This window comes from Pipra filicauda, unplaced genomic scaffold, assembly GCF_003945595.2.
Source record: "Pipra filicauda isolate LSUMZ 115617 unplaced genomic scaffold, ASM394559v2 scaffold4_size7858003_pilon, whole genome shotgun sequence".
In the NCBI taxonomy this organism is placed as follows: domain Eukaryota; kingdom Metazoa; phylum Chordata; class Aves; order Passeriformes; family Pipridae; genus Pipra; species Pipra filicauda.
The window spans coordinates 4015518-4042575 of record NW_024104643.1 but is presented as its reverse complement, the minus strand read 5'-3'; the positions used below and the strand labels follow the sequence as shown (position 1 = coordinate 4042575).

The window sequence follows — 27058 nt, the reverse complement described above, 5'->3', positions numbered from 1 at the left end:
GGGCGCGCGCGGTCGCAGGGCGGTGACGCGCGAGGGGCGGCGGCGCCTGCGCGGAGCGGGCGGAGCGCGAGGGCGGCGATGGCGGCGCGGCCCCGCGCAGGTACCGCGGCAGGGCCGGGCGGGGGCGGCACCGGCACAGGGGGCGCGGGCCCGGATCGCCGGCCGAGGCGGCGGCGGCAGCGGCGGCGGCAGCGGCGGCGGCAGCGGCGGGGGGGGGGAGGAGGAGGAGGAGAAGGAGGAGGAGGAAGGGGCGGGGAGGCCCCGGTTCCCGCGCGGCAGCTGCCTGCTCGTGCCTTTCTCCCGGGCACGCGGCCGCGGGCGGCCCAGAGCGCTCCCGGCGCAGGCGGGCGGGGAGCGGGGGCTGAGGCGGCGGGACGGGGACACAGGCCGGTCGTGCCTCCCGTGCGGCCGGAGCGGCCCGGCCCGCTCCGTGCGGGAGCGCCGGCGGCGCGGCCCCGCCGCAGCCGAGCGCGGCCCGGGGACTGAGAGTAACGAGGTGTGAAGTGTGTGCTCGGAGAGATCCTGCAGAGTCACCTTTCCCTTAGCGCCCCTTGACACGGAAACGCATCTTTGCGTTTAGATAGCGTTAGTCCCATTGTTAAGACGAGGGGGATGGAGGTCGTACCTTAGGAAAGTAAAATAACTTGTCTCACAGCTTTCTGTGTTTCCCGCACGTGGCGCATGTTGCCCGCCAGGTTTTAGGGGCGCAAAGCTGGTATTTCCACGCTTTTTGTTTCTTTTCCTGTCTATTTTTTTTTGTTTGGAGTTTTTTTTTCCTGCGGCTCAGAATTAGAGTAACCCGGCGGTGTGTTTTTCGAAGACTGCAGCTGTGCTCTTTCACTAGGTTGCAGTTACAGGAGATAGACCCCGGGAGATCCTGCCTTCCACCATGGCTCAGTTTGGAGGACAGAAGAATCCCCCCTGGGCTACTCAGTTTACTGCCACCGCGGTGTCTCAGCCAGGTCAGTTTACATCTCTCACTCTTTGAACCCTGACATCCAGGAGATTTGGAAATTCCAGGGTTGGCTGTGCACTTACCAGTGGCACCATGCTAACTAACGTATTTAAAGCCTGCTTAAATGGGTAAAGTTGGGGGGTTTTCCCCACCACAGAGGCTTTAAAGATCATTACTTAATACTGGCTGTTGGTTTTGGTTGTTGTTAGGTTTTTTTAAGGGGTGATAAGTGAAATCTCTGGTGAATTTGTATGGATTTGGACAGTAAACAACATATCAAATTACTCATATCCCAAGATGTGTAAATTAAATTACCTTTTATCAAATTACATCTCTTTAGGTTAAATAATAACAGCACTAATAAGGCACTACAGATTTTTTAAGTGCTGTCTCACTTTCTTTTCCAGGGCAGCCTAAATCAACGTTTACAAATTATTTTGCATTTGTTAATACTTTGGACCTACTTCACATAGTGGAAAGTTCTCTGAAATTTGTGACTTGGGTGAGGAGGTTGAAGGGTTTTTTAACGCTAAATCAGAATTTAAGGATCCCTATAACCAAATGCATTGCCCCAATAATGGGAGAGAGTTTCCTTGGATTTAGCTAAAAGCCTGTATTTAAGAACTCAGCTGGCTTCATTTTCATTTTCCATGTTGCCTTGTGGCACAAAAGGTTTTGAGGCAAGAATGTGAAGCTTGCTGCATGATGAATTTTGATGCTTCCATTTCCAGTTCTGGAGTGCCTTTTGCTCTTCTTGAGTGCAAATTGTTTCGTAATGAAATATTGTAGTTACGTTGTGTGATGTGCAAAGGCTTCAGTGAATCTGGGATGGGAGGCAGTGCCTTGTTGAAGAGCAGCCTTGCTAAAGGGTTGTACGGTTTGTGCAGTTGCTCTGATTTGATATGAAGTTCAGTGTCACACCTCCTTTGTCCCTGGGTTTCTGTCTGGGAGCCTGGCAAAGGTTGGGAATGTTCGGCATTCCTTGGAGGTACGTGTTTGGGGTAGGAGGAATACATCTTTCTCCTGGCTCTGTTTTCTTTGCCAAAGTGAATCCTCTCTCTAGTTTTTCCATTGGTCACTGATCCAATGACACTGTATCCTCAGGGAATGACCACCCCCATGTGTTTCACCCTGCTCTGTCCCAGTGTGCCTTTTGCTGTTCCTCCAAGGCCGTTCTACCCTGTTCCCTACCTAAACTGTTGCTGTACCTAACCAGCTGCCCACAGGCAGTTTTTCACTGTTTCTCTGAATAGCTCACACTTGACTTATCCAAATGGCACCATCTCCTGTAAGAAATTCCTTAGCAGCTGGAAAGGGTTGGCATTGGGAACATGGGAGAGACAGACTTTGCTTTTGGTTCTCCTGTGTGGCTGTGTGAGACACTGGAGCAATCAGAGCTGGGCTGTTCTCGATGTGCTGGCTGGTGTGACAGCTAATGTATCCAAAACAGGGGTGGGAGATGGAGGGCCAGCTCCAGGTCCTGTCTCAGAGGGAAAGCTGCACAAAGCCTGCCAAGGAGAGCAGCTGGCAGTCATCCTACAGCTCGCTGAGGGAGGACCAGGAGAGGGCCCTGGAGGAGAGGGGGATGGAGTGTACATCAACTTCTTATCCATTGTCTTGTGCCTGTGGCTCTGCCCTTGGCCAGCCTACTCCAGAGCCTCCTTAGATTAAATGAAGTGCAAAATGTGACTGGGGTAGAACTGGTCAACCTTGGTTGCTGTGAGATTTTTCACCTGCTCAGTGAGGACATATCTCCAGGGATTTTTAGCTGTTCATCTGATCCGGCAGCACCTGACTCAAACATGAGAGCCATTAAAGACCTAACATTTGGTTGCACTTTTGGCTTCTTCCTGTGCTAGTCCCACATTCCTTCACGTTCCCAGTGTCCTCTTCAGGCTGTAGTGTCTTATCTCCAGTATCCCTTGAAGGCCTTTAGCTCCCCATGTCCTTTGCTGCAAGTCCTTTCCTGTACCTGTGTCTGCATCCTTTCTTCCCTGTCTGCACTGCTGAATCCAGTCCCTGGGATTCTACAGCCCAGCTCCTGTTTCAGTACATACTTGTTCCCCTGCCTTTTTTATTGCTAGTTGTGATTGTGATTTATAATCCAGAGTACTGCTGCTCACTCGTGTCTGCACCCAAGAAATTGTGCATATTGGCTTACCCTTGTGAATCCCGGTGTTCGTAAACTCATTTAAAAAAACCATAGTTACCAAATGTTTATATATTTTCAGAGGTTTGGCCAGAGGTGTTACATGTATTTATACATGCCAGCTGTTTTTATCCAAGTGTCAGGTTCCCTCTCCAAAGCATCGAGGTGCTTGGGTATGAGGGAAAGAGAGCTTTATTTTTATAATGCAAGCAACGTGATGTAGAGCCTCTTCCTAAGCTGGCAAATGTGGTGAGTGATGGTGTTATAAACCCAGTCTGATCATTGCAAACAGGTAATTTAAGGGTTGGGGGGTTGTGGTTTTTTAGTTTGGGGTTTTTTGGGGGGATTTTTTTGTATTGCTGATGCAGATGCTGTCTTGGCCATCCCTGGTGAAGAAGTAACTAAATGAGTTAAAGCTCTTAATTATTAAGGTGTGACACTAAGGTAGCTGTAGAGTGACATGCTGTGTAATGAAGGGTTCTGAGATCCACTTAGGAGAGCTCACTCATTACTGTCTGTGCCCGTGGTATTAGAAGGGAGATGGGCAATTCCAGGAGCCAGCAGAGAGCGATGTGCGAAGAGAAACTCCTACATGGAACACAGCCAGTTTCTCTACTCCTCCTCTCATGGGTTGGTGCATCACATGGCTAAAACCAGAATAAAGCCCCCGCCATGCTGGTTAAGCATTGTTAAAGCATAAATTAAATCATAACTTAAGTCGTGCCTACTACAGAAAATTACTTTAACTTGCATAATGCTGTGCAAACTCCTGAAACACCTGCAAAGGAGAACCCCCTCCTCTTCTCTCAGGCATTTGGTTTTGGCACATCTTTGGTTTGTGTGGCAGTGCTTGCTGTTCTCAGGGTTGTGATGAAAAGCTTGTTTTTACAGACCTGCAGAGCAGGGGAAGCCCCAGCTGTGCTGTGTTGTGGCTGATCAGGGGTGTTGCCTTTGCTGTATCACAACTTCATTGTGCTGGGGTGAAGAAGGGTGCAGCTGGTGGAAGCTGAAGCGCCTGTTGCTCAGTATCCTGTTACTGCTGGTGGCAAAGTGTGAGAACAGGACAAGCCTGTGGTGGATCTCAAGCCCCTAAGGAAGAGTAGCTGATGCACAGTTTGCTGACTTGCTTTAAACACATGTCCCATGACAAATACTCTGAGCCCAGTTTCTAGTGTGTGCCTGATGAAAGGAGTATTTTGGGAGTAGGTTGTGTGGTGTTTGTGCTGTGAGTGTGTTAAGCTGGAAGAAACTTGAACAGCCAAGGACCCACTCTCACGATTTCTGACAACTGTGAAAAGTGTGCAGAGCCCTGCACAGGGTACTCCTTCACTGCACCTCTAATAAATCTATGTCACTTACCAAGGAGACAGATGTAGCTACATACTTTGAAGATGTTTCTCTAATTTTAAAAGATCTCTGGATTTTAGAAGGAGAAAGAGGGACTACTAAATACTATCTTTGTGCTTGTTACAACAGAAATGTCTTACCTAAAAAGATACTTGAGCTGCAGCCTGGGATTCCTGTTCCTGTCCAAGCCCTTTCTCTGGCTGTGCCATGCAGTGTTGAGAAGTTGTTTGGACTGTGTTTGAAGGAAAACATCTCCATCACCACTTAACTGGATCATTACGAATCCTGAGAATCTATTGTTTGTCACTGCACGTGCTTGTTGCCAGTAATAGTAATATGGCAGTCAGATGTCAGTTCCATACTCAGTCTGGGATTCATTCTCTGTCTCTTGTTTTTCTGTGTAATTTTTCCCTTTTTCTTTTTTCTCTTTTTTCTCTTTTTTCCTTTTTTTTTCCTTTAAACTAGTAATGCAAACTCAGTTGCCTAATTAATTGGAACCTGTTTGACTGAGATGAGTTCTCAGACAAAAGGTAGTCCCAGTTAAACTGGAATACTTCAGGGCAAAGCAGTAGGAACATGATACAGCTCTGAAAAACTTGTTACTACAGGTGTTGCCCTTTGAGGGGATCTTGGCAGTCTTTCATCTTTGCCCTTTCTTAGTAAGTTGATGTGCAGTGTTGTAGATGACAGATACCTAGTTAATATTAAATGCTCAAAAAGTGGCAGTACAGATGGCAAAAAAGTTTTTTCTTATTTTTCCTTAGTTGAAAAAATGGGCTAAGGGTCTTAGAGTGAGCTGAGAATTGCATGAGGTAATTATGGGTTATTCTGAAAAGAAAATTACTGTAGTGAAACTGAAGAGCTGAATAACCCTAAGATCTGGGTTTGGGAGTAAACATTTTTGTGGGTACCCCTGGTACAAAAAGTAGGAGAAAACATGTGAAACTTGTTTTTGATAATGCTTCCCAACTCCATCCTCCTGCACTGGAACATTAGAGCAGAACATTAGACTGAGAGACAGTGGCTGGCACAGCCACACAGATACAGAGGTGACAGCGTGGAGTGAGGTTCTGCACTAATGGGATTTCTGCTCAGCATGTGGCAATAAGAGGAGAAAGATGAACACATTGGTTATTTGCCTCAAGTGAGCCAGCAAAGTAATGCAGCCAAGAGAAGGGAGAGTTGTCCCAGGATGCAGCAGCATTCTGAATTATGTTTAAAGTCTGTTTAAAATGTGTTCCAGATGAGAGTGCGCTTCTGGATGGTCAAAAGTGCGCATTCAAATTGAAGCTGATGATTGAAGCAGGAGGCAAGAAGATCAAGAAAATGTAGGGTCTGTCATGAAAGAAGCTTCAGATTTTGTTTGCTGACTTCTAAAGAAATGCAAATGTTGGAATTTTCCAGGGGAAAAAAATCATGAAATGCTGTACATTGCAGAATGCTTGATTTCACTTTTAAAATAGTATTACTTCCTGGAATAGTTACATGACAAAATTTGATACTGATCATAGTGATTATTTTCACTTGCTTATATTTCTTCCATGTTTCATTCCAAAACTGTAAGGTGATCAGTGCCATCCACTTGTTTTCTGAAGACTGTGCTCTGCTGGAAGGAGCAGTGTGGTGGGAAGGATTGCATTTTTCAGAAGCTGTTGAGTTGTGTACAGCATTTCTCTGTGTTATGGTGATGGATCACCAGCTACAACCAAAGCCTTACTGCATCCCTGGGTCAGGACTTACAGCTTCACTTGCATCAGTGAGAATAGTGTGGAGCGCCAGCTCTGCAGGAATACTGTAAACCTGCTCTTCATTTAATTGTGTCTCTTTAATGGCTTTGAAAGAGAAAGAAACCCTGTTCCTCTTGAATGTTCCTCAGTTTGAGGATGGTTGGCTGACCTGTTTTTGCTAGCAGTGTGTTTCCCTGCCAAGTTTCTCTGTGGATTTATTTAAACATGTGGACTAAACTGATAGCTTGATGAAGTGATATTTGATCATGCAGCTGCCAATAACTTTGTTTAAAAGTCCTGCAAAAAAGGGACCAGGTTTTCAGGTATGTTTGCAGTTTTCCGCTCAGATTTGCATTTTGCAGAGCTCTTTGTCCCCCGAAAGTTCTTAAGCATACCTGGTTCAGAAGAATACCCCGTGGATAGCTGCTCCTCATGATTTCCTCATGTTCTGTGGTGAATTAAAGCTGGTATGACAGTAAAATAAACTAATCCTTCCTTCCAGGCAGTTTTGAGTCTGGGCAGCACAAGCCCTTCCTAGTAAGAGCTGGAGAGAGCTTGACTTGGTCCCTGATTAAACTCCCTGTTGTTCCAAGGCTGTTCCTTCCCCACCAGCCCCCCCTTGTCCGACACCCAGCTCACGGGGACAGAGCCAGCACTGAGTGAAGTGAAGCCTTGTGTGGTTTCAGAGCACACGTTCCATAAACCTCTGTTTCACAGCTGCCGTTACAGTAAAGATTTCTCTGGCCTTCAGATAGAAATAAATGAATTAATTTACAGAACAGAGCAGCATCTTCATTTGGCTCATCCAGAAGCTGAATATGTTCAGGGAAGAATACGGGGAGGGGCGTGTGGGGGTGGGTGCAGGGGGGATGACGACTACTAGAGCTATACAATCATGAGCAGCTCCAGAGAAGGAAATTGAAGTCTCCGTGCCTCTGCTGTGGTTTATTGTTAGTAAGTAAATTTAAAAGAGAAACTAGTGAGATGTGATCCTTTATCTTGAATTTTGATTTGTCTGCTTCTCGAGCTTGACTCGGGAGTACAGCACCATGTCCTGTCATGTGGCTGTTGGGAACCTGGGCCGGGTGAGGCTGCTCCAAGTGCTCAGTGTGTGTGTTCCTTTGCAGCTGCCCTGGGAGTGCAGCAGCCCTCACTGTTGGGAGCCTCTCCAACCATCTACACCCAGCAGACGGCGCTGGCAGCGGCAGGTCTGACCACACAGACCCCCACCAACTACCAGCTCACCCAAACAGCTGCTCTCCAGCAACAGGCTGCGGCTGCAGCAGCTGCCCTGCAGCAGGTAAGCACAGATCAACAGCAAACACTCTGGGATTGTGTAAACCAGAGGATTTGGAAAGCTAAAGTACCCAGGAGAAAAGGAGAATGGGAAATGGGGAACATCGCAGTGCAAACCAGTTTAAACAACAGTGGGATTGGGGGTTTAGAGCTACCAGTAGTTGTGTTAGTCTGTGAAGGGGGGAATTTTGGCTATGCAGGTGCTGGCTTTCAGCTTTGGAAAGCCTTTTGGGAGAAGGAGTTTTGCTGCATCCAAACTGAGAATCTCAGGTATCTTCCATCACTATATATATCCTCAATAGCATTTTGTGTGATTTCATACTTTGCCCTAGATACTGTCTAAGTGTCAGGCTTAACAGAAATTGCAGACTTTAGCTAGAAAGAGGACATCAGAGTCCCCTCTAAAGGCTCAGAGTATTTGTTATGAAAATTATACATGTTGGCAGTTATTAGTTATGTTTTGTATTAGAGTTGTTAATTGTTAATGGTTTCTAAAACTTGCTAAGCAGATAACTTGTGTTTGGTATTATTGAGGTGATAATACTCCTGTTTATGAGATATTTTGCTTTTATCTGTTTCAGCAATATTCACAACCTCAGCAGACTCTCTATAGTGTACAGCAACAGGTTTGTCTGATTCTTACTGTGTACATCACAAATAACTTTAAAAATAATGTTGGTTGTGTGTCTTGTAGGATTTGTCTCTGAAAGCATCCTCACATGGGAAGTTGTTAAAGAAACTGAAGTAATATTTTTTGTAGTAAAAGAGAACTTGAAGTTCATAAACTTGAAAAGACCTATCCAGAATGGAAACCTGCCTACCGTCATGCAAAAAGGAATTTAAAAAAATATGTTCTGTTCTATGTGTACATAGTTACTGCTTAACTTTGCTCTAAACAGGGCCGTGTATTTTAACTGCTGGAAAGATGCTGTCCAGAAAAAGTTCCTTTTTACGTTTTGGGATTTTTTTATGGTCTTCAAACTTAACAGGATTTTGCAAAAGAATAAAAGGACGTGGAAATAATAGGCCTAAGCGTCTTCAGCTGCCAAAGCTTTTTTTGGTATTGCTATTAACTTTGGCTTCCAAAAAATCTAGCATTTCTGCTCGCTGAATAAACCTGGATTATACAGTTTTAAAATTAACCCCATGAGCACAGTTTATGCATATGCAAACTGCTGAAATGACCAGACCCCAAAGGACTATTAACTGACTCAGGTTAAGCAAAAACTCTTACTTGTACAGAGGAGGTAAAATTGTACAATTTCCTTAAACATATAAAATTAATTTATAACTTTATTTATTTTAAGTTGCAGCAACCTCAGCAGACCCTTTTAACTCAGGTTAGTTTGGTTTTATTGTTTGGTCTTCATCCCCAAACACAGATAATGCAAGAGTGCAAATTTGTGACATCTTGGGTACTTTAAACTGTAAAATGAACTAATATGAATGGACATTTTGTTGGTACAGGTTTATTTGATCCAGATGTTAAAATATGCATAGCCTTGGTTTCAAAAATTAATAGCAACCACTTTTCCTTAATCTTGAAGGGAATATGTTTGTTGATTATATTTTAAATTTTTTTTTTGTTTGAACTTCAAGTGCCCAGTTGTTCTGCACTTAGGTAACCTATAGGGAAAATCTTTCTCTTCTTTGTGAAGGAATTTAACTTTTTTGTGTTAACAGTATGTATATAGAGAGGTTGAAAAAGAATTTTGCTGAGCTTGATCGGTTTAAAACATGCAGCCATTAAAACAGACTATAAGTTGCTCTGGTTCTGTTTGACTTGAACTTTTAAAGAGGCTATAAAAAAAAAAGTCAAAATCGTTGACTTGATTTCATTATCTTACTGTGTTCTGCTTTTGTAAGAAGGCAGGCACTGGAACTTGTGAGTCAGGGAAGGGCTGAATATAACACTATAGTTGGGATGGAAATGCAGAATGATCTCTCAGTGTGTATTCCTGGCAAAGTCAGCAATTCATCTCCTCTTCAGGCCCACCGTATGGGTTACCTGTAAACAATGATGCAGTCTTCATGTCTTTTTTCTGGACAGTGTGCATATTTTGGGGAGAGAAGGATAAACAAAGCCAGTCTTCATTCAAAGTAGGAAAAATGTTATCTTGAAAAAAAAAACAAAACAAACCAACGACCCAACAAAAAAACCCCAAAACCTTCCACCTTCTGAAAATCTCCGTTCAGAATAATTTTGTAGAGTCCTTCTAAACTCCTGTGTCCGTGGCTAGAGGGCCTGTTCCTGGTGGGTGCAGGATTTATGGGTTGCTGTGTTTGTTGCAGCCAGCGGTCGCGCTCCCGACCAGCCTGAGCCTGTCGACGCCGCAGCCCGCGGCCCAGATCACTGTGTCCTACCCAGCTCCCCGCTCCAGCCAGCAGCAGACACAGCCACAGAAGCAGCGTGTCTTCACTGGGGTGGTCACTAAACTGCATGATACTTTTGGCTTTGTGGATGAAGATGTCTTTTTCCAGCTTAGGTAAGCTGTACATACTTGCCTGCAGCACTCTGACTGACACCCTCGCTAAATCAAAGGTTTAGAAGATTGCACTCTAATTCTGGGACTCCACTGATGTGCCAGTAGTGGGTGTGTTGTTTTCTTTTCAACAGTGAAAGTCAGATGGGCAGAGAGGTTCAGAGGTGCTGGGTCTGGGTTACTTCACGTCAGTTTTTGAAATTTTTTAATACAAACACCAGAGCTGGGAGACTCCTCCTTCTAGTAGGAAACTGCAGAATTTGTGGACGATTAAAAGCATAAAACTTGCTACCTGCCCGTCTTAACTCAGTGCTGTTTGGGGAACTTTTGCTTTTGGGCCAAAGACAAGGAATTATTAACTTCTGCTGAATTTGGGGGTAGATGCTCTTCCAATAAGCTTTTTTTAATAAACTTTGTCTGCTTTCTCCCAGCTTTAAATATAACCTGCAAATGTAAAACTAGCTAAATAAGGCTCTCACAATATGTTTTCTGTAATGTTTGCAGTGCTGTTAAGGGAAAGACACCTCAGGTGGGTGACAGAGTTTTGGTAGAAGCTACTTACAATCCTAACATGCCATTCAAATGGAATGCACAAAGGGTACAGACACTTCCGAATCAGGTACGTGGGGTTACCCAGGGTCACCTGCAGTGACTGACTCTGGTTTAAGCTCGCTCATGACTCGTCTCTGTTGTGCTGCCAGAACCAGACCCAAGCCCAGCCACTGCTGAAGACGCCCCCGGCCGTCCTTCAGCCCATTGCACAGCAGACATTTGGGGTCCAGGCTCAGCCACAGCCACAGTCCCTGCTGCAGGCACAGATATCAGCAGCTTCCATCACACCTCTGCTGCAGACACAGCCTCAGCCACTGCTGCAGCAGCCACAGCAGAAAGGTGCTCTTCCAATGCACACATTTTGTGGGGGTGACTCTGGTGCTTCGTGTGTGGTGGTTGGTTGTTAGTCAGAAGGCTGAAATAGTATGGAGGGGATACTGTAAAATTATCAGATTGAACATGTCTTCTGCAGCTGTGTGCAAGGCACATCAGGAATCACCTGGTTAGTGAAATCCCCATGGACTCCTGCTCGTGTTAAGATTTCATAATCTGAAAGCAAAGTCAGTGTAATTTTTATTCGTTCACAGTTGAAAGTATTAATAGCAGTGTAGTCCTTCAGCATTTTCTGCAGTGTTCAGCAAAATCAGGTTTCACACAGTTGTATTGCTAAAACTACTATTTCTTTGTTTATTTATGTCAGTTAGCCAGGTTGGCATTTGAGAGAAGAAACTGCCTAACATGGCAAACCTCAAACAAAAGTGATTGTGGGATCTCTTGAACTTTGAGTAGCTGAGGAATCAGGAATAGAATTGATTATAAGATAATATTAAGACCTGTCTTACCCACAGTAAAAGCAAGGGTAGAAGATCCTAAGCTATCACCTAAGCAGAATTGTTTTGGATAAATGCTTTCTATAGTCTAATTAGTCCTGTTTGTTCATTAGTGTTTAGTAGCGTTTGCTCCTTTTAAATAAGTTGGTTAAATGTCTTAAGACAGCAAAAGTATGTGCTGAGGGATTGATATAGCAGTATAATATATGGATTTAGGAATAACTTTCCAGGATGCCAGTTGTTTTTACCAATGAATAGCCTCAAAAATAAATAAAATTAAGGTTTTCTTTAGTTCACTGAGTAAGTAGTATATCTGTCTTAATTTACTTTTCCAAGAAAAGACTTAGCTGTTTACTATGATAGCTTCTGTGTGCTTAGGTTATATTAGCTTCCATCTTAAGAAGATGCTTTTAAACCAGTGTCACTTACTAAAGTCTCAGTTTGCAGCAGTGAAGAAAAGCTTGAGTCTCTTGAGCTCTCTTGGGTGGGTATTAATAATTAGACTTATTTCACTCTAGAGTTAGTTTAGAAAATGTACACAAGTGCAACAGGTATAAAGCAGCCACATTTGAAAAGCGTAGATAGTTCTGTACTGATCCTGTACATTTTGGTTTCAGGTGGTTTGTTACAGCCCCCAGTTCGTCTGGTTTCACAGCCTCAACCAGCTCGAAGACTTGACCCCCCATCCCGATTTTCTGGGAGGAATGACCGAGGTGGAGACCCAATGCCAAACCGGAAAGACGACAGGAGGTGTGTAGACTGAACTGTGATCAAAGCATTCCATAACGACCTGTCCTCACCAGAGCTGAGTGGCTTCAGGGTGAGCCAGTGAGACACACAAGGGGCTTTATGTCAGATACTAGGGAAGAGTTCTTGCCTGTCTGAAATGAAGGGATTCTGTAATCAGTGTCTCTTGTAGAGAGACTGTACTGAAACTTCTCTCCTTTTTGTGAGCCACCTCTGACAGGTCTGGCTCCCCTTGTGCTAGAAACCATTCTGTGTTACCAGCATGCGAAACTCCTTGTCTCTTGTGTGCATTTTTTAAGTCGTGAGAGAGAGCGAGAGCGCCGCAGGTCCCGGGAGAGATCCCCCCAGAGGAAGCGCTCCAGGGAGAGGTCGCCCCGGCGGGAGAGGGAGAGGTCCCCTCGGAGACCCCGGCGCGTCGTCCCTCGCTACACGGTCCAGTTCTCCAAGTTCTCCTTGGACTGGTATGTTCCCAGTGCCAGATGTTTACCCACATCTCCTTTAATCGTGGGCACAGATCACTGGGAGCTGTGTCAGCACACGTGGGTAGTGGGAGGTAAACGATGGATTTGACTTTAAAGAAAGATCAGATATGTGATGGCTGAGAACCTTGTTGGATAAACTTGTTTGAGGTTCTGTGTTATTTTTGAATGCTCTTGCGAAATAGCTTTATAACCCTGTTTAATAAATATTCCTTAACACACGGTCACCTTAATTGGAAGAGTGTTGAGTAATTACTTGTTTTTAAATTTAATCCATGACACTCTTAACTTCAATATAGTGCTCTTCAGATTTTTCATATACAGTATCAAATATACAGCGGTTGTATCTGCAATTATTAGACCCCTAATTATGTGCTTTGTTAATAGTTGCTTTATTGCTGTGTCTTCCAACCAATGCTGTTCGTTCCAGCCGGAGCTGTGATATGATGGAGCTGAGGAGGCGCTACCAGAACTTGTACATCCCAAGTGATTTCTTTGATGCTCAGTTCACATGGGTGGATGCTTTTCCTATGTCTAGACCATTTCAGCTGGGAAACTACTGTAATTTCTACGTAATGCACAGAGAAGTGGATCCTATAGATAAGAACACGGCTGTCCTTGATCCACCCGACGCTGATCACCTGTACAGTGCCAAGGTTTGTACGGGGCTCTGCTGCTGCGGCTGTTCACCAGAAATGCTTTTCATCAACAGGGTGCAAAAGGGAGTACAACTGTACTGAAAATATCCTGCAGCTCTTTAAACAAAACACGGCGTTTTAAACTTTTCGGTAAAAACCTGGTATGTAGAGCTCGAAGAATCCAGACTGAAATTCAGTTTGGTTGTCCAAAATCTTGTGTTTACTGAGGGCTCTTCCATTCTCTGCACCCAGTAGCAGTGATCTGATTACAGGAAAGAAAGCCAACTCCTGGAAGATCTCTGAATGATTTCTTAGACAATGCATTCTGAATAGTTAATAGAGCCCTTTCTTTTTCCCCTTAAGTGTACTTTCTGGTCAGTTTGTGTTACTGTCTTTAGTGGTACTTCCTTTCTTACCCTCCTTTCCTTCTCCCTTCCTCTCAGTATTTATTGCTTTCTTTAAAGTAGATTGAGATTATCTGAATGTCAAAATACATCAAGGGCTGTAACCATGTATAAAAGACCCCAGTATCAAAACTTTTTCCTAAAACCTGTTCCATTCAGAATACCTTTCATGAAAATAGGTCTGAGATGTCTAGGTCAATCTGTTTAAGAAGTATTACATGTTATAGATAGGTTTAGATACAACTGCCTTTAACCTCTGTATTTCTGAAAGACTTAACCTAGTTCCTTTCTGTGTAGAAAAACTTTAAAGCCATGTCCCAGGTAACAGACATACTGTTTTTTCAATCTAATTGTGGAGAGCAAGAGTTGTCTTCCGGAAGGATAAGCTCCAAAATATAGTCAGTAACTGAGAAAGAGCATCCTAGTCCATCATATAACCTGCTTAGGGTACAAAGCAGCCTTGTTAGATTTTGCTGGGTGTGTTCACAAGTTGTGGTCATTGTTTACCAAGGCTGATGTCACTTCACAGGTGATGCTGATGGCCAGTCCCAGCATGGAGGATCTCTATCACAAGTCCTGTGCTCTGGCTGAAGATCCTCAAGAACTTCGGGATGGATTTCAGCATCCTGCTAGACTTGTAAAGGTAAATATGTTTCAATGCCAGACACTTTTGGCAATAAAGGTTGGTTATGGAGCTTTACAATGTTTGACAATAAAAGAGGAGCTTGTAGGCAGCTGACTGATGGCTTGTTTCTCTGAAGAGACCTAGTTTATATGTCAGTTCTTTTTCCAGTTTAGAGGAGCTTCGTATTTACTGGTTTGTTCAACTTAATTAAACTCAAACAATTAACTTTTTTGGCTGTTTTTTACAAGCACTTAGTTGTTCTTGAAGGGCTCAGCTGTGAAGAGAATACACATGAAGCAACAGTTAAGCAACCCTTGTGTTAAGTGAAACTTAACTATTGTTGAACTGAACAACCTGTAAGTGCTGTGGTGTTTCAGGAACACAGACTTGTTTTCCACTTCAATTCTATCTTCTAGAAAGTGGGAATACTTCAGTTTACAGATACAATGCTCTTGTGGTCTCAGCTTTTGTAGTTTTTCTTTATCACTTTTAAGGAGGCACATCCATAAATGTGTATCTGAATTAAAACACCATTTAAATTAGTATCTGTCTTTTGTGTTAGAAAGCTTTTAGTTGCAAAGGATCAAGCCTGTACCAATAAATGAACCTGATGGAAAATCTTGAAAGCAAGAATGAGTGATGATGTTTTAAACCTATTCCATTGCTGAAAAAAATCTGTGGAAAAAAATAACTGAACTCTTTCTTGACTGATTTTCATTTTCAGATTTCAAAATAATGTGATGGTTTACTCACGGATTTCAGTGTGTGTGTGCTATGAAATATTCTTTGCACTTTGGGAAAATGACTTTTTAGCCCTGGCAGGGGAACATTCAGAAGACTCTTTTTGTCTAGTTTTTAGTGGGTATGAAAGGCAAAGATGAAGCTATGGCTATTGGAGGACACTGGTCCCCATCACTGGATGGACCTGACCCAGAAAAGGACCCCTCGGTGCTGATAAAGACGGCTATTCGTTGTTGCAAGGCTCTGACAGGGATTGACTTAAGTGTGTGCACGCAATGGTAAGTACTGCACTGCAAAGCAAGGGCATGTAGAAATACTTGTCTGTTACAAGGAGTTAAAAAAAAAAAAAGGGAAAAAAAAAGCTGGGAAAACCTTTTTTCTTTGTCAGCTGCTCTTGGTAGTTCAGGTAAACTACTCAAAGGATGTTTCTGTTTGGTAATAAGCTTGATTGGTGCCAACTGTGCTGATTACTGCATTAAGAACTAATTAAAAACTCTGGATTTATTTTGACATGTTATATTGTAATTTTTTTAATGAATGTGCGTTGAAAATATTTTTCATTTTGTACATAGCTGGAGAGGATCGTCAAGAGAACTTCATTTCATTGTTCTTTTGTTATAAATAAATAGCCGCTCGTTACACAGCCATATTTTCTCTTGATGAGTTTCTGTCCTGTGTTAACACTCATTTTAGTTGTACTAATACCAGGAAATTCTATTGTATGCTAAATTTAAAGTGCCTCAACAACTTCTATTTGCACATAAAACCTACATGTGCTAAACACCAAGTTGTACAAAAAGCATTTTGTTGGTTTTCCTCCTTTTCAGTTGCGATCCCTTTTTACAAGTGTGCCAGAAGAGAAAATATGGCTTCCATAATTTTTTTCTTTAGATAAACTTCCAAGGTCTTGCAGCAAAGTTTCTTTACTTGATGTGCTACAAGTGATCTAGGCTCTTTAAAATGTATTGTAGAATTTTTTTTCCAACATGCTTCTTCCCTTGCAACAGGTACCGTTTTGCAGAGATTCGCTACCATCGCCCTGAGGAGACCCACAAGGGGCGTACGGTTCCAGCTCATGTGGAGACAGTGGTTTTATTTTTCCCGGATGTTTGGCATTGCCTTCCCACCCGCTCAGAGTGGGAAACCCTCTCCCGAGGATACAAGCAGCAGCTGGTCGAGAAGCTTCAGGGTGAACGCAAGGAGGCTGATGGAGAACAGGCACTGAACGCTAATCCCTTTTTCTATTTCTGCTTCTCACAGGCACAGGAACACAGGCACAAAATGCACACCACATGCTACACCACACACATACACAGGAGGAACATAACTGGTAACAATGACTGGTAAACCAGCTTTCAGCAGTGTAGTGAATGTTGGTTTTTATTTTTATTTCAGCTAGTTCACTAACTTTAAATGTGTGTGCTGATGTCACAAGCGGAATTAAATTGTGCTTACGATGCGCAGAACATTTTTCATTGTAGACGTAGTTGCTGGAATCTGGGACCAGTTTTTGAGTGAGATGCAGTTTATGAATAGCTGTCTTAAAACATTTTGCCATTTTCTAAAATTTCTAAATTCTCTCTTGTGGCCAGTTCTAATTGTGATATTTCAAACTGAACAAGCACTAGTCTGAAACATCTGAATTTCAGGCCATGTGGCTGATCAACATCTTGGAATAAGGGAAGGTCTGACTGAACCAAGAGTAATTTGGGGGATTTAAAAAGCTGGGGGAAGATCACACACTGTGTGGTTACTGGAGACCAGCAGTGTCTGTGTAACCCCAATATTCTTTGTGGTGTTGCTTATCACCCTTTTGTGTTCCACAGATCTGGCTTGTATTGGCTGAGTGGCACTGTGATCATTTATAAAGTGGTAGAATGTGTGTGTGAACTTGTCGAAATAATAACTTTAGGAGAAGACTGTCTGAAACAGTTGTGACCTTGCACAGATCAGCAACAGAATTTAAAAAATAACTGAGATGCTTTCAAGCTTTCTGAATGATAATTTCTAAATTTTATTTGTCAGGATGAAGAGGAAAAGGATGATGGGGAAGCTAAGGAGATCTCTACGCCTACGCACTGGTCTAAACTGGATCCAAAAACAATGAAGGTAACAAACACTTCTTAAAATTTGATTCCATGGTGCATTTGCACTTGTAAGACATGACCTGAAATACAGCTGTACCTGTAACCAAGAAAAAAAACTTCAGTAGTGTTTTGTCTTTGCTGATTTTATAGGTACTGGGTGTGTATGCAAGAATGACTCCTGATTTTAATTAGTGAATACAGCTAATTGAATGTGTTCTGAACTTTGTACAATTAAAGGATATCATGTACGATACCTTAACTGGAAAAAGGAAGTTCTGCAGGAATCAGCCAGATTACCGCTTGCATTACAAAATGTGGGGTCTAATATACTTTGATGTTCATTTAAAAAAGCAATAATTGTACAAAAACGTATGTCAGGAGACATAATAAAAAGTTTCCTCAAAAGGAATAATAAACTATTTTACTGTAGTAAAATCCTTTCCCTGCCTCTGAGAAAGATTCCTCAGGAAGGAGTTCTTGGAGGAAAACATCACTTTAAATGTAATATGTTTCTCGTATCAGTAAATATTAGTGTTTTTCAGGACATATTTAAAAAACACAGTTGACTTTTCAGTGCTGTTAATTTTTACTTTCTCTGCTAATCACATGTTTTGTAATGTCACTGCTTGATATTTCCCAGGTAAATGACCTTCGCAAGGAGTTAGAGAGTCGAACCCTGAGCTCTAAAGGACTGAAATCTCAGCTCATCGCTCGACTGACAAAGCAGCTCAAAGTAGAGGAACAAAAAGAAGAGCAAAAGGAGCTGGAGAAGTCTGAGAAAGAAGAGGAAGAGGAGGAGGATAGGAAATCTGAAGATGACAAAGAGGTTAGGATTTGGACGTACTTGGTTTAGGTCTTCTTAAGTACACGTAAAATATTATATTAAAAATTGGTATAAATATATATAAGTAAAAAAGTACAGGAATTTGTATGTGTTGAATGTACTTAGTTGTGCTGGGATTTTGTCGTTCTTGGATAACTGCACTGGGAACTCTTACTGTAACCTGAGCTGCTGAATTGGAAAAAAGTCTTGGCCAGTTTGAATTTCTTTATATCAGCCCAGTCAGCTGAAATGTGTAACTGCACTTAGGGTGTCTAAATTAATGTTAGACCTTAAATGTAAGGAAAAATAAATCCCAGACTCCTGAGAAAAGCCACGCTCAAGAACAAGTGAACAGACTTGACAAGATTTTAACTTCTTAAACCTACATGAAAAGCAGCTGCTTAGCTGTACTGGCTTCTGTGCCTCAAACAGTCCAGCTTCTTCATGTGGCTGATGGTTTGCTTGGGTTTGTTTTCCTTTATTAGGAAGCTTTCATTTTTGTTTTTGGATAAGCTTGCTGTGTGCTGAAGTTTCTCAGTTTGACACTTGGTAGTTGCAGTACTACTTAGTCTGTTTTGCTGTTCCACAAGGATAAACAAGATCTGTGCAGTAAGGCCAAAGCTCAGCCACAGAGAAGGGGCAGAAGTGTCTGCAGAGTGTTGTGCAGTAGTTGCTTTTAAACTGCCTTTCTGTGTGTTACCTGCTGAGCAATATGGGCCGATGGGAAAGGTTCTATCTCTGAAAGCCTTGCTGAGGGAGCAAGGGCCACATGCTTGCTAATTCTGTCAACTGCTGCTGCCTTCTCCCACAGCTTGGATGTGTTTCATCCAGCTTGGGGTTTCTCGCCACAGCTTTCTTTAACGCTGGAGGGAAGCTTCGATTGTGCTGGCTTTTTAAAAAGCACGAGCTCTGCTGTGACTGTTTGCTGTGTTCGGGAGACTTCAGTGTTTCTCTCTTGCCATCAGTAAGCTGGTAGCATTTTACCTTTTGTAACCTCCTGTTTCATTTGCATCAGTGGTATCTGTAGAGATTGCATTTCCTATAATCGAGAGTTGAGTAAATTGTCATCTGGTGCCTGTTCAAGCTGTGTTGAGTGTCTTTGGGGGGATGGATGAAGCCTTTCTCTTCCCGTGCAAGGAATCAACAGCTCAGTAATGTCCAGGCTGAACCTTCAGCTTTGGAATATGTTGTGTAATGTGGTTTTGCCCCCTGCCAGGAAGAGGAGAGGAAACGCCAGGAAGAGCTGGAACGTCAGCGGCGGGAGAGGCGCTACATCCTGCCCGATGAGCCGGCCATCATCGTGCACCCCAACTGGGCAGCCAAGAGCGGCAAGTTCGACTGCAGCATCATGTCCCTCAGTGTCCTCCTGGACTACAGATTAGAGGATAATAAAGAACACTCCTTTGAGGTAACTCAGCTCCTTACAGTCAGCCGTTCTTGTTTCTTTGCAGTGTTTTAAACTGTAAAAGTTTCTGAGGGTGTGGCAGAATAAAACTAAAGTGAGTTTAGTTTCTTTGTGCAAAACCCAGTCTTTGGTTCATGGCTTACAATAGCAGTGTAGTCGCTGCCTGATATCCAAAAGGAAGGCAAAGTTTTTCAGACATGGAATGGAGTTTGTAAGAAATGTGACATTACATAAAATTCTGACATGGTGAAAGTTGCTAAGATGGCACCTCGTAGCTGTTTTATCAAAAATACAGACATTTTTAACACGTGTTTTAAAACTTCTTGTCAGTTCTCTTTTCATTCTTTTTTTTATGTGCAGGTGTCATTGTTTGCAGAACTCTTCAATGAAATGCTTCAGAGAGATTTTGGTGTCAGAATTTACAAAGCACTGATTTCTCTCCCAGAGAGAGAGGACAAAAAAGACAAAAAAAGCAAAAAAGATGAGAGAAAAGAAAAAAAAGAAGAAAAAGATGATGAAACAGATGAGCCAAAGCCGAAGAGAAGAAAATCTGGAGATGATAAAGATAAAAAAGAAGACAGAGATGAAAAGAAGGTCTGCAGTTGGCTCATATCTACCCTGTCTGGATCAATCCTAAACCATTTCTATTTGAATTTTACATTATTGCTTTCAAAAATTCAGCTCTTGTAGTGTTAGTTAATTGAATTGACATCTTGTTCTATTTGAATATTCTTCAATCATATTCAGTAATATGAAAGTTTTAGAGGTGTATTGGGAGCATTTTGACATTCAGCTGTATCCCACAGATTTATATCTGTGTTCTTAAGTGACTAATGAAATGCAAGTTTTGGATGACTGGCAGTGAGGTTTTTTATTTGGCTGTTTTTTGATGCTGACCAGATAAATTTTTTGGAACTTTTATTACAGAGGGAAGATAAAAGGAAAGATGATTCTAAAGATGAAGAAGAAACTGAAGATGACAATAATCAAGAAGAATATGATCCGATGGAGGCAGAGGATGCTGAAGACGAAGATGAAGGTATCTTGAACTATGAATTTTGTGACTCTCAGAAACTTTGTTTTTATTGCCACTGATTATGTTCTTTGAAGCTGGAGAACGCACTGGAAGTAGACAATTGAAAATTGCATTATTAGACTAATTCTGTTTTAGTAACTCGGACAAGTTCCTCGTCAGATGTAAGTACCTTTGTGCAAGGCATTTGTGAACACAGTTGATGTGAAGTAGCTGTGGTGCTCTGAGTGAGGCATGCATATAGAAGTGGTTTTATTTTTTTCAGAATGCAGACCACTCGCAACTCCCATTGAAGTCAGTAGGAGATGTGAGTATTCAGCACCTCTGAAAAACCAAGCCACTTTTACGTGCCTAACTTCCTACTCCTCAGTTCTGGAATGTCATCCTGGCTTTGCTAGGACAGAGTGTAGTGTGGGGTGCTGTTTGGGTGGAGTTGTGTTTGCCTGAAGAAATAGGGGAAGGGTCTGGAGAGCTCTCCTGTCTCCAGGGAGCTGCAATAGCCCATGTAAGACATCGTGTGTGCTTTTTGGTTTGTACTTTGGGGTAGTTGCTCTTCTGTGGAGAGTCTTTGCTAGAGATGTGGGTTTGAACTGTGTAGGTACTGCAGTCCCACCATTTGCAGTTGTATTTTTGGCAGAGTACTGCACCAGCTTTAAAAAATTGGTGCTGATCTGTGGTTTCCAAAATAACTCCAATTTGCTTATAATCTTGTCTGGGAGAGTGCCCTGGGCTTTTGTGTTCTGTACAAGTGCTACTGCTTCCCATAATCTGTCCTTATGCCATTCCCAGTCGGAGTTGCTGAGAAACTCCAACAAGCCATGAAGGTGCAGGAGAAAGCGGTTGGTTCTCAGTGAAGGGTCAGTAAAATTAGCCAAGTGTTGTGATACGCAGTTTTTTCCAAAGTTTTCCTCACAAAAAAGGTGAGCTTAAAGCTGAACTTGGCATGTGATTCTCTGACCCAAGACTTGCACATAAGGTACAGAGCTGCATGTCATAATCCATCCCAGCAGTTGTCATATCCCTCTTTCTCCCAGTTTAGTTTTACTGTACTGTCCACCTTGAAACAAAAAACCTGCCATTTCTCATTCACATCTAAGAAGTGATGTGATCTGTAACTTCCTGGAGAATCTAACTCATAGGGACAGTAACGTCTCACTCTGACATGAGTACAAACACATGCTTTTAATGAGATAGTTTTGGGGGGGTTTGTCATATAAAATATTTGAGGGTAAATAATACTGAGTTTGGAATAACCATGGCTGAGTGCAGGCTCTGCCAAGCCTCATTAGGGAGAATTGAGGTAATTTTCTGCACACCACTTAAGGAGATGGCGATGTTGGCAGAACTCACTTTGGCCTCGTTGGCATTTGTTTCAGCTCTTCTATCCTGTGTGTGAAAGAAACACAGGGGGAAAAATTATAAATGGCTTATGTTACAATGAGACTAGAGAAAAAAGAGGATTTAACAGGGCTCACTTCAATGCCTTTTTTATTCAATTATTTTTCAGGGAAATACATTTCAGATGTTTGGGGGGTTATATGGACTTTTTTAGTGGCCACATGTGTTTTGAGGTGATGGTTACATAACCATTTGCTGTGGGTATGTTGAATTTTCCTTCTGTTTTCCAGACCGGGATGAAGAGGAACTGAACAAACGGGAGGACAGAAGAGAGGGCAATAGACACTGTAAAGAGAGGGCATCTAAAGATAAAGTAATGAACACCTTTCTTAACAACTTCCTAGGCCTTGTTAGATGTGTCCTAATTACAGCTTAGCTTGATTTTTACTGTAAGACCTGTTTTTCACTTTGGAAACAGCTGTTCAGTAAATGATTAAGGGGAAAAGGGACATTTCCTATGGTATAATTTTATTATAGATTAACATGAACAAAAGGAAAGTCTCTCCCAGATATTCCTATCCATTGTGTTATATTTCTTTTAAATATTTGAAAGATTACCAGTCTTCAATAGTTTGGTTATATGTGATCTGAGTAGGTAAATGCTTGTAATATTAATTACTGGACAGAAAGCAATGATAAAATGAACAGAGAAATAACTTGTTAACTGAGAATTTCACGTATTTTTAAGTAGATGATGAGGAAATTATATTTTAACCGCCTAATGATCCCATAATGGATTTTATGTAGGAGAAAGACAAGACCCAGATGGTGACAGTTAACAGGGATCTCCTGATGGCTTTTGTTTACTTTGACCAAAGTCACTGTGGATACCTGCTGGAGAAGGACATGGAGGAGATCCTGTACACCCTTGGACTGCACCTGTCCCGCGCTCAGGTCTTGTGTGGCAGGGGAACACTGAAAATGTTACAGCAGTGTTGTTAGGGGGACAGAGGCAGTTCAGCTTCTGGAGGCTTTGCTTACATACCTGATCTCTGATGTTTATGTAGCCACCCCATATTTACACTGAAATACTAGTTTAATCCTTGTAAATTGTCTCAGAGTGAAAAGGGGAAGTTTGCAGCTCTCAGTATGCCCATATTGTCTATGTAGCTTTTGTCTTAAAATCCTGTTTCATCTTTGCCTTGTTTGCATTTTAAGCCTCAGTATATTAAGTTCAAAAAGCCATGCAGTTTCTCTAAGTTTTCCAAGTTAGAACATTCTTGTTTAAGTAAATATGATACCTGTGTATTGTGTAACACTTATTTCTTTCCATGGCTGTGTTGTAGGTCAAGAAGCTGCTTAATAAAGTAGTGCTTCGGGAATCTTGCTTTTACAGAAGACTGACAGATACTTCTAAAGATGAAGAAAACCAAGAACAGTCTGAAGAGCTACAGGAAGATATGTTAGGTGGTATTTTTTGGTTTTTTATGCCACAACTTCCAGAGAATTATTTCTGTGTGAATAGTTAGAGTTCTGAGGTTCTTGCCTTCTTGCAGAAAATAATTGAGCCAGTTTGGAAAAGTAAATCTTTGGCATTTCATAAATTACAGTATTTTTGGCTTCCAAGATATCTTGTTGCATCTCTAGGATAAATCCTAATCTCATGGAACAGGAAGGAGGGCAGAGGTTAATGTTGAATTTCAATGAACAGCATTTCTTATTGTCAGTTTTGCAGTCAGGAGGATCAGAGCAGTAGAACAGAGCCTGAGTCTTGAAGACAAATTACTGGAGAAAAGAGGCACAGAATGGTGTCATGGAAGAGGATGCTTTTTTGGGGGAGGAGTTGGGATAAAGGGGAAGGAGGGAAATGTGAGGGATAGACCAGCAAACCTGAGTCTGTATTTATTCTTCTAGAATTTATTCTTTTAAGAAGTTTTGAGATGGGCCACTAGAACTGCAGAGATGATTTAGTGACTGTTTCTGACTCAATCCAACGCAGGGAACCGGTTGCTGCTGCCGTCCCCTGCCGTGAAGCAGGAGGCCAAGGCCGTGGAGGAGAACGTGGGGCTCATCGTGTACAACGGGGCCATGGTGGACGTGGGGAGCCTCCTGCAGAAGCTGGAGAAGAGCGAGAGGGTGCGGGCAGAGATCGAGCAGAAGCTGCAGCTGCTGGAGGAGAAAACAGGTGGGACTGTACTGGGAAGGCAGTGCTGACAGAGACACTGAGGCTTTCTGAGGGGAGAAATCAGTTGGAGTGATATCTGTGATCTAAATTGTACTTATTTGCCTGCCTGTCGGTTTTCTTTGTCCCAAAGCCTTTTAACGTGCACACCGTTGTTGAGTACCATTCTTGTCATGCTGAAATGCTTTCATTTCTTTTATTCGAGACTTTCAAATGCAGTGAGAATTAAATATTATCAAATGGTAATGCAACGCAGTTCTTAATGTTCTTTAAAAATTACTATTATGATGTTGGCACATAAATAGAATATTAAGATGCAAAGTCACAGCATCGGAAGTGACTTGACTTTCTTGTTTATTCCCTTCCTAAGATGAGGATGAAAAAACTATACTACAGCTGGAGAACTCTAACAAAAGTCTGTCTGGAGAGCTCAAAGAAGTAAAAAAGGACCTTGGCCAACTGCAAGAAAATTTGAAGATCTCAGATGATAAAAAATTGCAATTTGAGGGTCAGCTGAATAAGACAATCAAAAATTTAGCTACTGTTATGGATGAAATACAGAGTGTTCTTAAACAGGTTAGAGTTGTTTAATTCCATTTTTTATTACTGTATCCAAACTTCTGTTGACTAAACAATTGGAACAGAAACTTCAAAATAAAAACCAAATTTGACATGAATTCAGGGCAGTAGTATCTTAACATATATGTATGTGGAAGAAGCTCAATGTGATATCAGTTTTTTAAAGATAAAAAATTAAATGTGGGGTTTTTTCTTAGCTTGCAACACATATTCCTGACTGAGATTTTTTAAAAATGCATAAATATTAATGTAAATCTCAAACCATTTCACTGTTTTCCTGTTCTGATCTTGTCCATCCCCAACAGCCCAAATCTGCTCCTCTGTTTTATTGGTGAGCAGTACTTTGTCAGGGCTGAATTCAAATATTTCAATATATGAGAGCGTCTCAGTAAAATGAGTTTAAAGCAAACCACATAACACTCCAGAGCATTTCTGCCTCTCAGTTGGTTGTAACTAAACTGAGTTGGATACCAGTTCACAGAGTCTTTAAAGCTGACAGCAAACAGTGTCTGTCTCGTGCTGCTTTACAGCTCACAGGAGAAATATCACTTCCACAACTCATGTCATCCTCTCCCGGCTTTTCTTTTCAAGGATATGGTGAAGAACGAAGATAAAGATCAGAAATCCAAAGAAAATGGAGCAAACGTATGATAAACTGCTGCTTTCGAGAAGAATGGTGTTACATAATGTAATATAAATCATGATACCAGAATGTATGGGAAGTGATGCATGTTTGATTTTAGTAGTATAAATATCCTAGTTCCAAAAGATGTATAAAGTTTTATGAATGTGAGTGTCTGCTCCTGAAGATTGCTTGTAATTCTTAGCATTCAATTTGAGACACTCCTCGAGTGAAAATAATTTTGCATTGCAAAAAGTTTTAGGATGAACTTTGTTATAGTTTTAACCCTAATAAAGTTCATCAACGTTAATGAACAGTAGCAAGTATTTAATTACCAAATGTTTTTCATTGAAGCCTAGTGAAATCAAAATTTTCATTATTTATAGACTTGCCATTTTTAGGGTTTTGTCTTTATTTCGGTCTAATTAGTCTTTTTAAATTCAGATATAAATCACAAAATAGCATGCTGCTTAATTTTGCAAGTAAAGATTTTTTTTTTTAAAAAAAGCTTCTTGGATTTTTTTTTTGTTTTCACTTGTCATGACTTTTTTTTTCCCTTCCAAATATAACTTTCTTCCCCAAAGCTGCTTGTATTAAAGCCTCATAATATACAGTAGTTCAGATGAGTTAAGAAAGCAATAGAAACCTGCCAAAATACTGGCAGGATTGTGAGATTTATATGAAAATACATGGGTCTGTTTTAAATGTACGTCATTTGTGTTCATTAAATTGTTCTTTTTGGATTAATAGATATACTCCTTTTTAATTACAAATGCAGTGTATTAAGATGTGTGGTTGGGTACCAGGCCAGTAGATGTCAGAATAATGCCTTACGTGGCGAAAAAGCTGCCAGTGGAGACCACCTTGGATTAAATTTGGACTTGTTTCTTAATGTGTGTAATTGCTGCAAAGGCTCGAGTCCAACCAAAGAATGGATGCCCAGCAGCAGTGCTGCATGTTGTAATTACAGAGGAGCGGGGCACGGCTGGGGGTGGTGGAAATGGGTGAGGGCCTTTCTTTGTGCTCACAGGTCACAAGAGACTGACAGTTAAAACTTCCTGTGACAAAGGCAGCCTACTCACCGAATGTCAAACAGGAGCAGTTGTGTTTTGGTGCAACTTCCGGGAAAATTAACGGGTTTGAAGGTTGGAACGGAAGTGTTTTCTTACAGAAATGGTTAATTTTAGCAGATCTTTTCTTTTTTAGCCTAGTTGTCCTAGGTTACTAAATACCTGTTAGGAGAGTCCAAGTGCCATAATATGTATGAATAACCTACATGGAAACTCATGTAGCTTTAATGAGATACACATTAAAATGCCTGAATTTATGTTCAAAAGAGTCTAAGCTGGTGCTTTTATCACTTACCTTTCTTGGCTCTTTTGGAGCTAGACAAGTGAAATATCTTTTCATTAAAGTCACGTGCATAAGCTCATTCATCTCAGCTGAGTCACTGTACAATACCTGAACTGTTCACACGTAGGAAATATTATAAAAACACTAATTGTTGTATATAAGTACACAGAAAATGCATGCTTTAAGAATTGGGAGATAACATCTGTGATTGAATGAGGATGAGGATTGAATTTGTCTTCTGAAAAGCATTATCTGTGGTGTACAGATGGTGTTAACAAATTCTTTTGTAATCAAATTCTATTTTTCACCTTTACCTTTGTACAGATTGTTGACAGCATGTTTAATTTTGGATGTTGAGCACCACTTATTTAAAGGGATTTGAAAGAATTGCATTTGAAATACTTTGTTCGTGATTTTCAGCAGTACACATCAACATGCAGGAAAAGGAGTCCAGAATTCAAGAGAACATCATTTTAGGCACACTGAAACATCTGAAATATTGTGTTGGGGTATTTCTACCTCCAGCTGCTGAAAGCAGTTGTTACAACAGGTAGGCCTGATCTGATGTTTCAGTGAGGGGCCCTGTGAGACAGTTGCTACAGTGATACAGATTTTTACAATATTTAACAAAAAAGGTATTTGTTAGAATGACTGTAATCTTTC

The 27058-nt window shown here is 41.7% G+C and overlaps 1 protein-coding gene and 1 non-coding gene across 6 annotated transcripts; both read left to right on the top strand.

Moving 5' to 3' along the window:
• The first annotated feature begins 66 nt into the window (after positions 1-66).
• On the top strand, positions 67-26787 carry CCAR1 (cell division cycle and apoptosis regulator 1). 5 transcript variants are annotated; one of them, XM_039386766.1, is made up of 26 exons: positions 67-100; positions 845-962; positions 7306-7478; positions 8056-8100; positions 8788-8814; positions 9767-9960; positions 10462-10576; positions 10659-10848; positions 11957-12089; positions 12386-12547; positions 12996-13221; positions 14137-14250; positions 15085-15251; positions 15981-16191; positions 16999-17082; positions 17701-17886; positions 19100-19291; positions 19649-19882; positions 20216-20327; positions 20587-20628; positions 21950-22032; positions 22467-22613; positions 23006-23126; positions 23659-23844; positions 24212-24417; positions 25012-26787. In XM_039386766.1, the coding sequence occupies exons 2-26, from the start codon at positions 890-892 to the stop codon at positions 25069-25071; spliced, it is 3483 nt and encodes a 1160-aa protein (XP_039242700.1). In that variant the 5' UTR covers positions 67-100; positions 845-889; the 3' UTR covers positions 25072-26787. The 5 variants fall into 5 exon arrangements, with proteins under 5 accessions (XP_039242700.1, XP_027606225.1, XP_027606226.1 ...); XM_027750424.2 differs by having other exon boundaries at positions 8782-8814; XM_039386765.1 differs by lacking the exon at positions 67-100 and adding an exon at positions 430-496 and having other exon boundaries at positions 8782-8814.
• Positions 14867-14931, top strand: LOC114003523. The gene has a single exon (XR_003546275.1). It is a non-coding gene; the product is annotated as a small nucleolar RNA SNORD98 (small nucleolar RNA).
• Positions 26788-27058: the final 271 nt, after the last annotated feature.

Coding starts and splice junctions, on each gene's coding strand:
- CCAR1 (XM_027750424.2), top strand. CDS start 890: ATGGCTCAGTTTGGAGGACAGAAGAATCCCCCCTGGGCTACTCAGTTT. Junction 10,849..11,956: donor GCAGCAGCCACAGCAGAAAG/GTGCTCTTCCAA, acceptor TTTTGGTTTCAG/GTGGTTTGTTACAGCCCCCA. Junction 20,328..20,586: donor TGCTGAAGACGAAGATGAAG/GTATCTTGAACT, acceptor TATTTTTTTCAG/AATGCAGACCACTCGCAACT.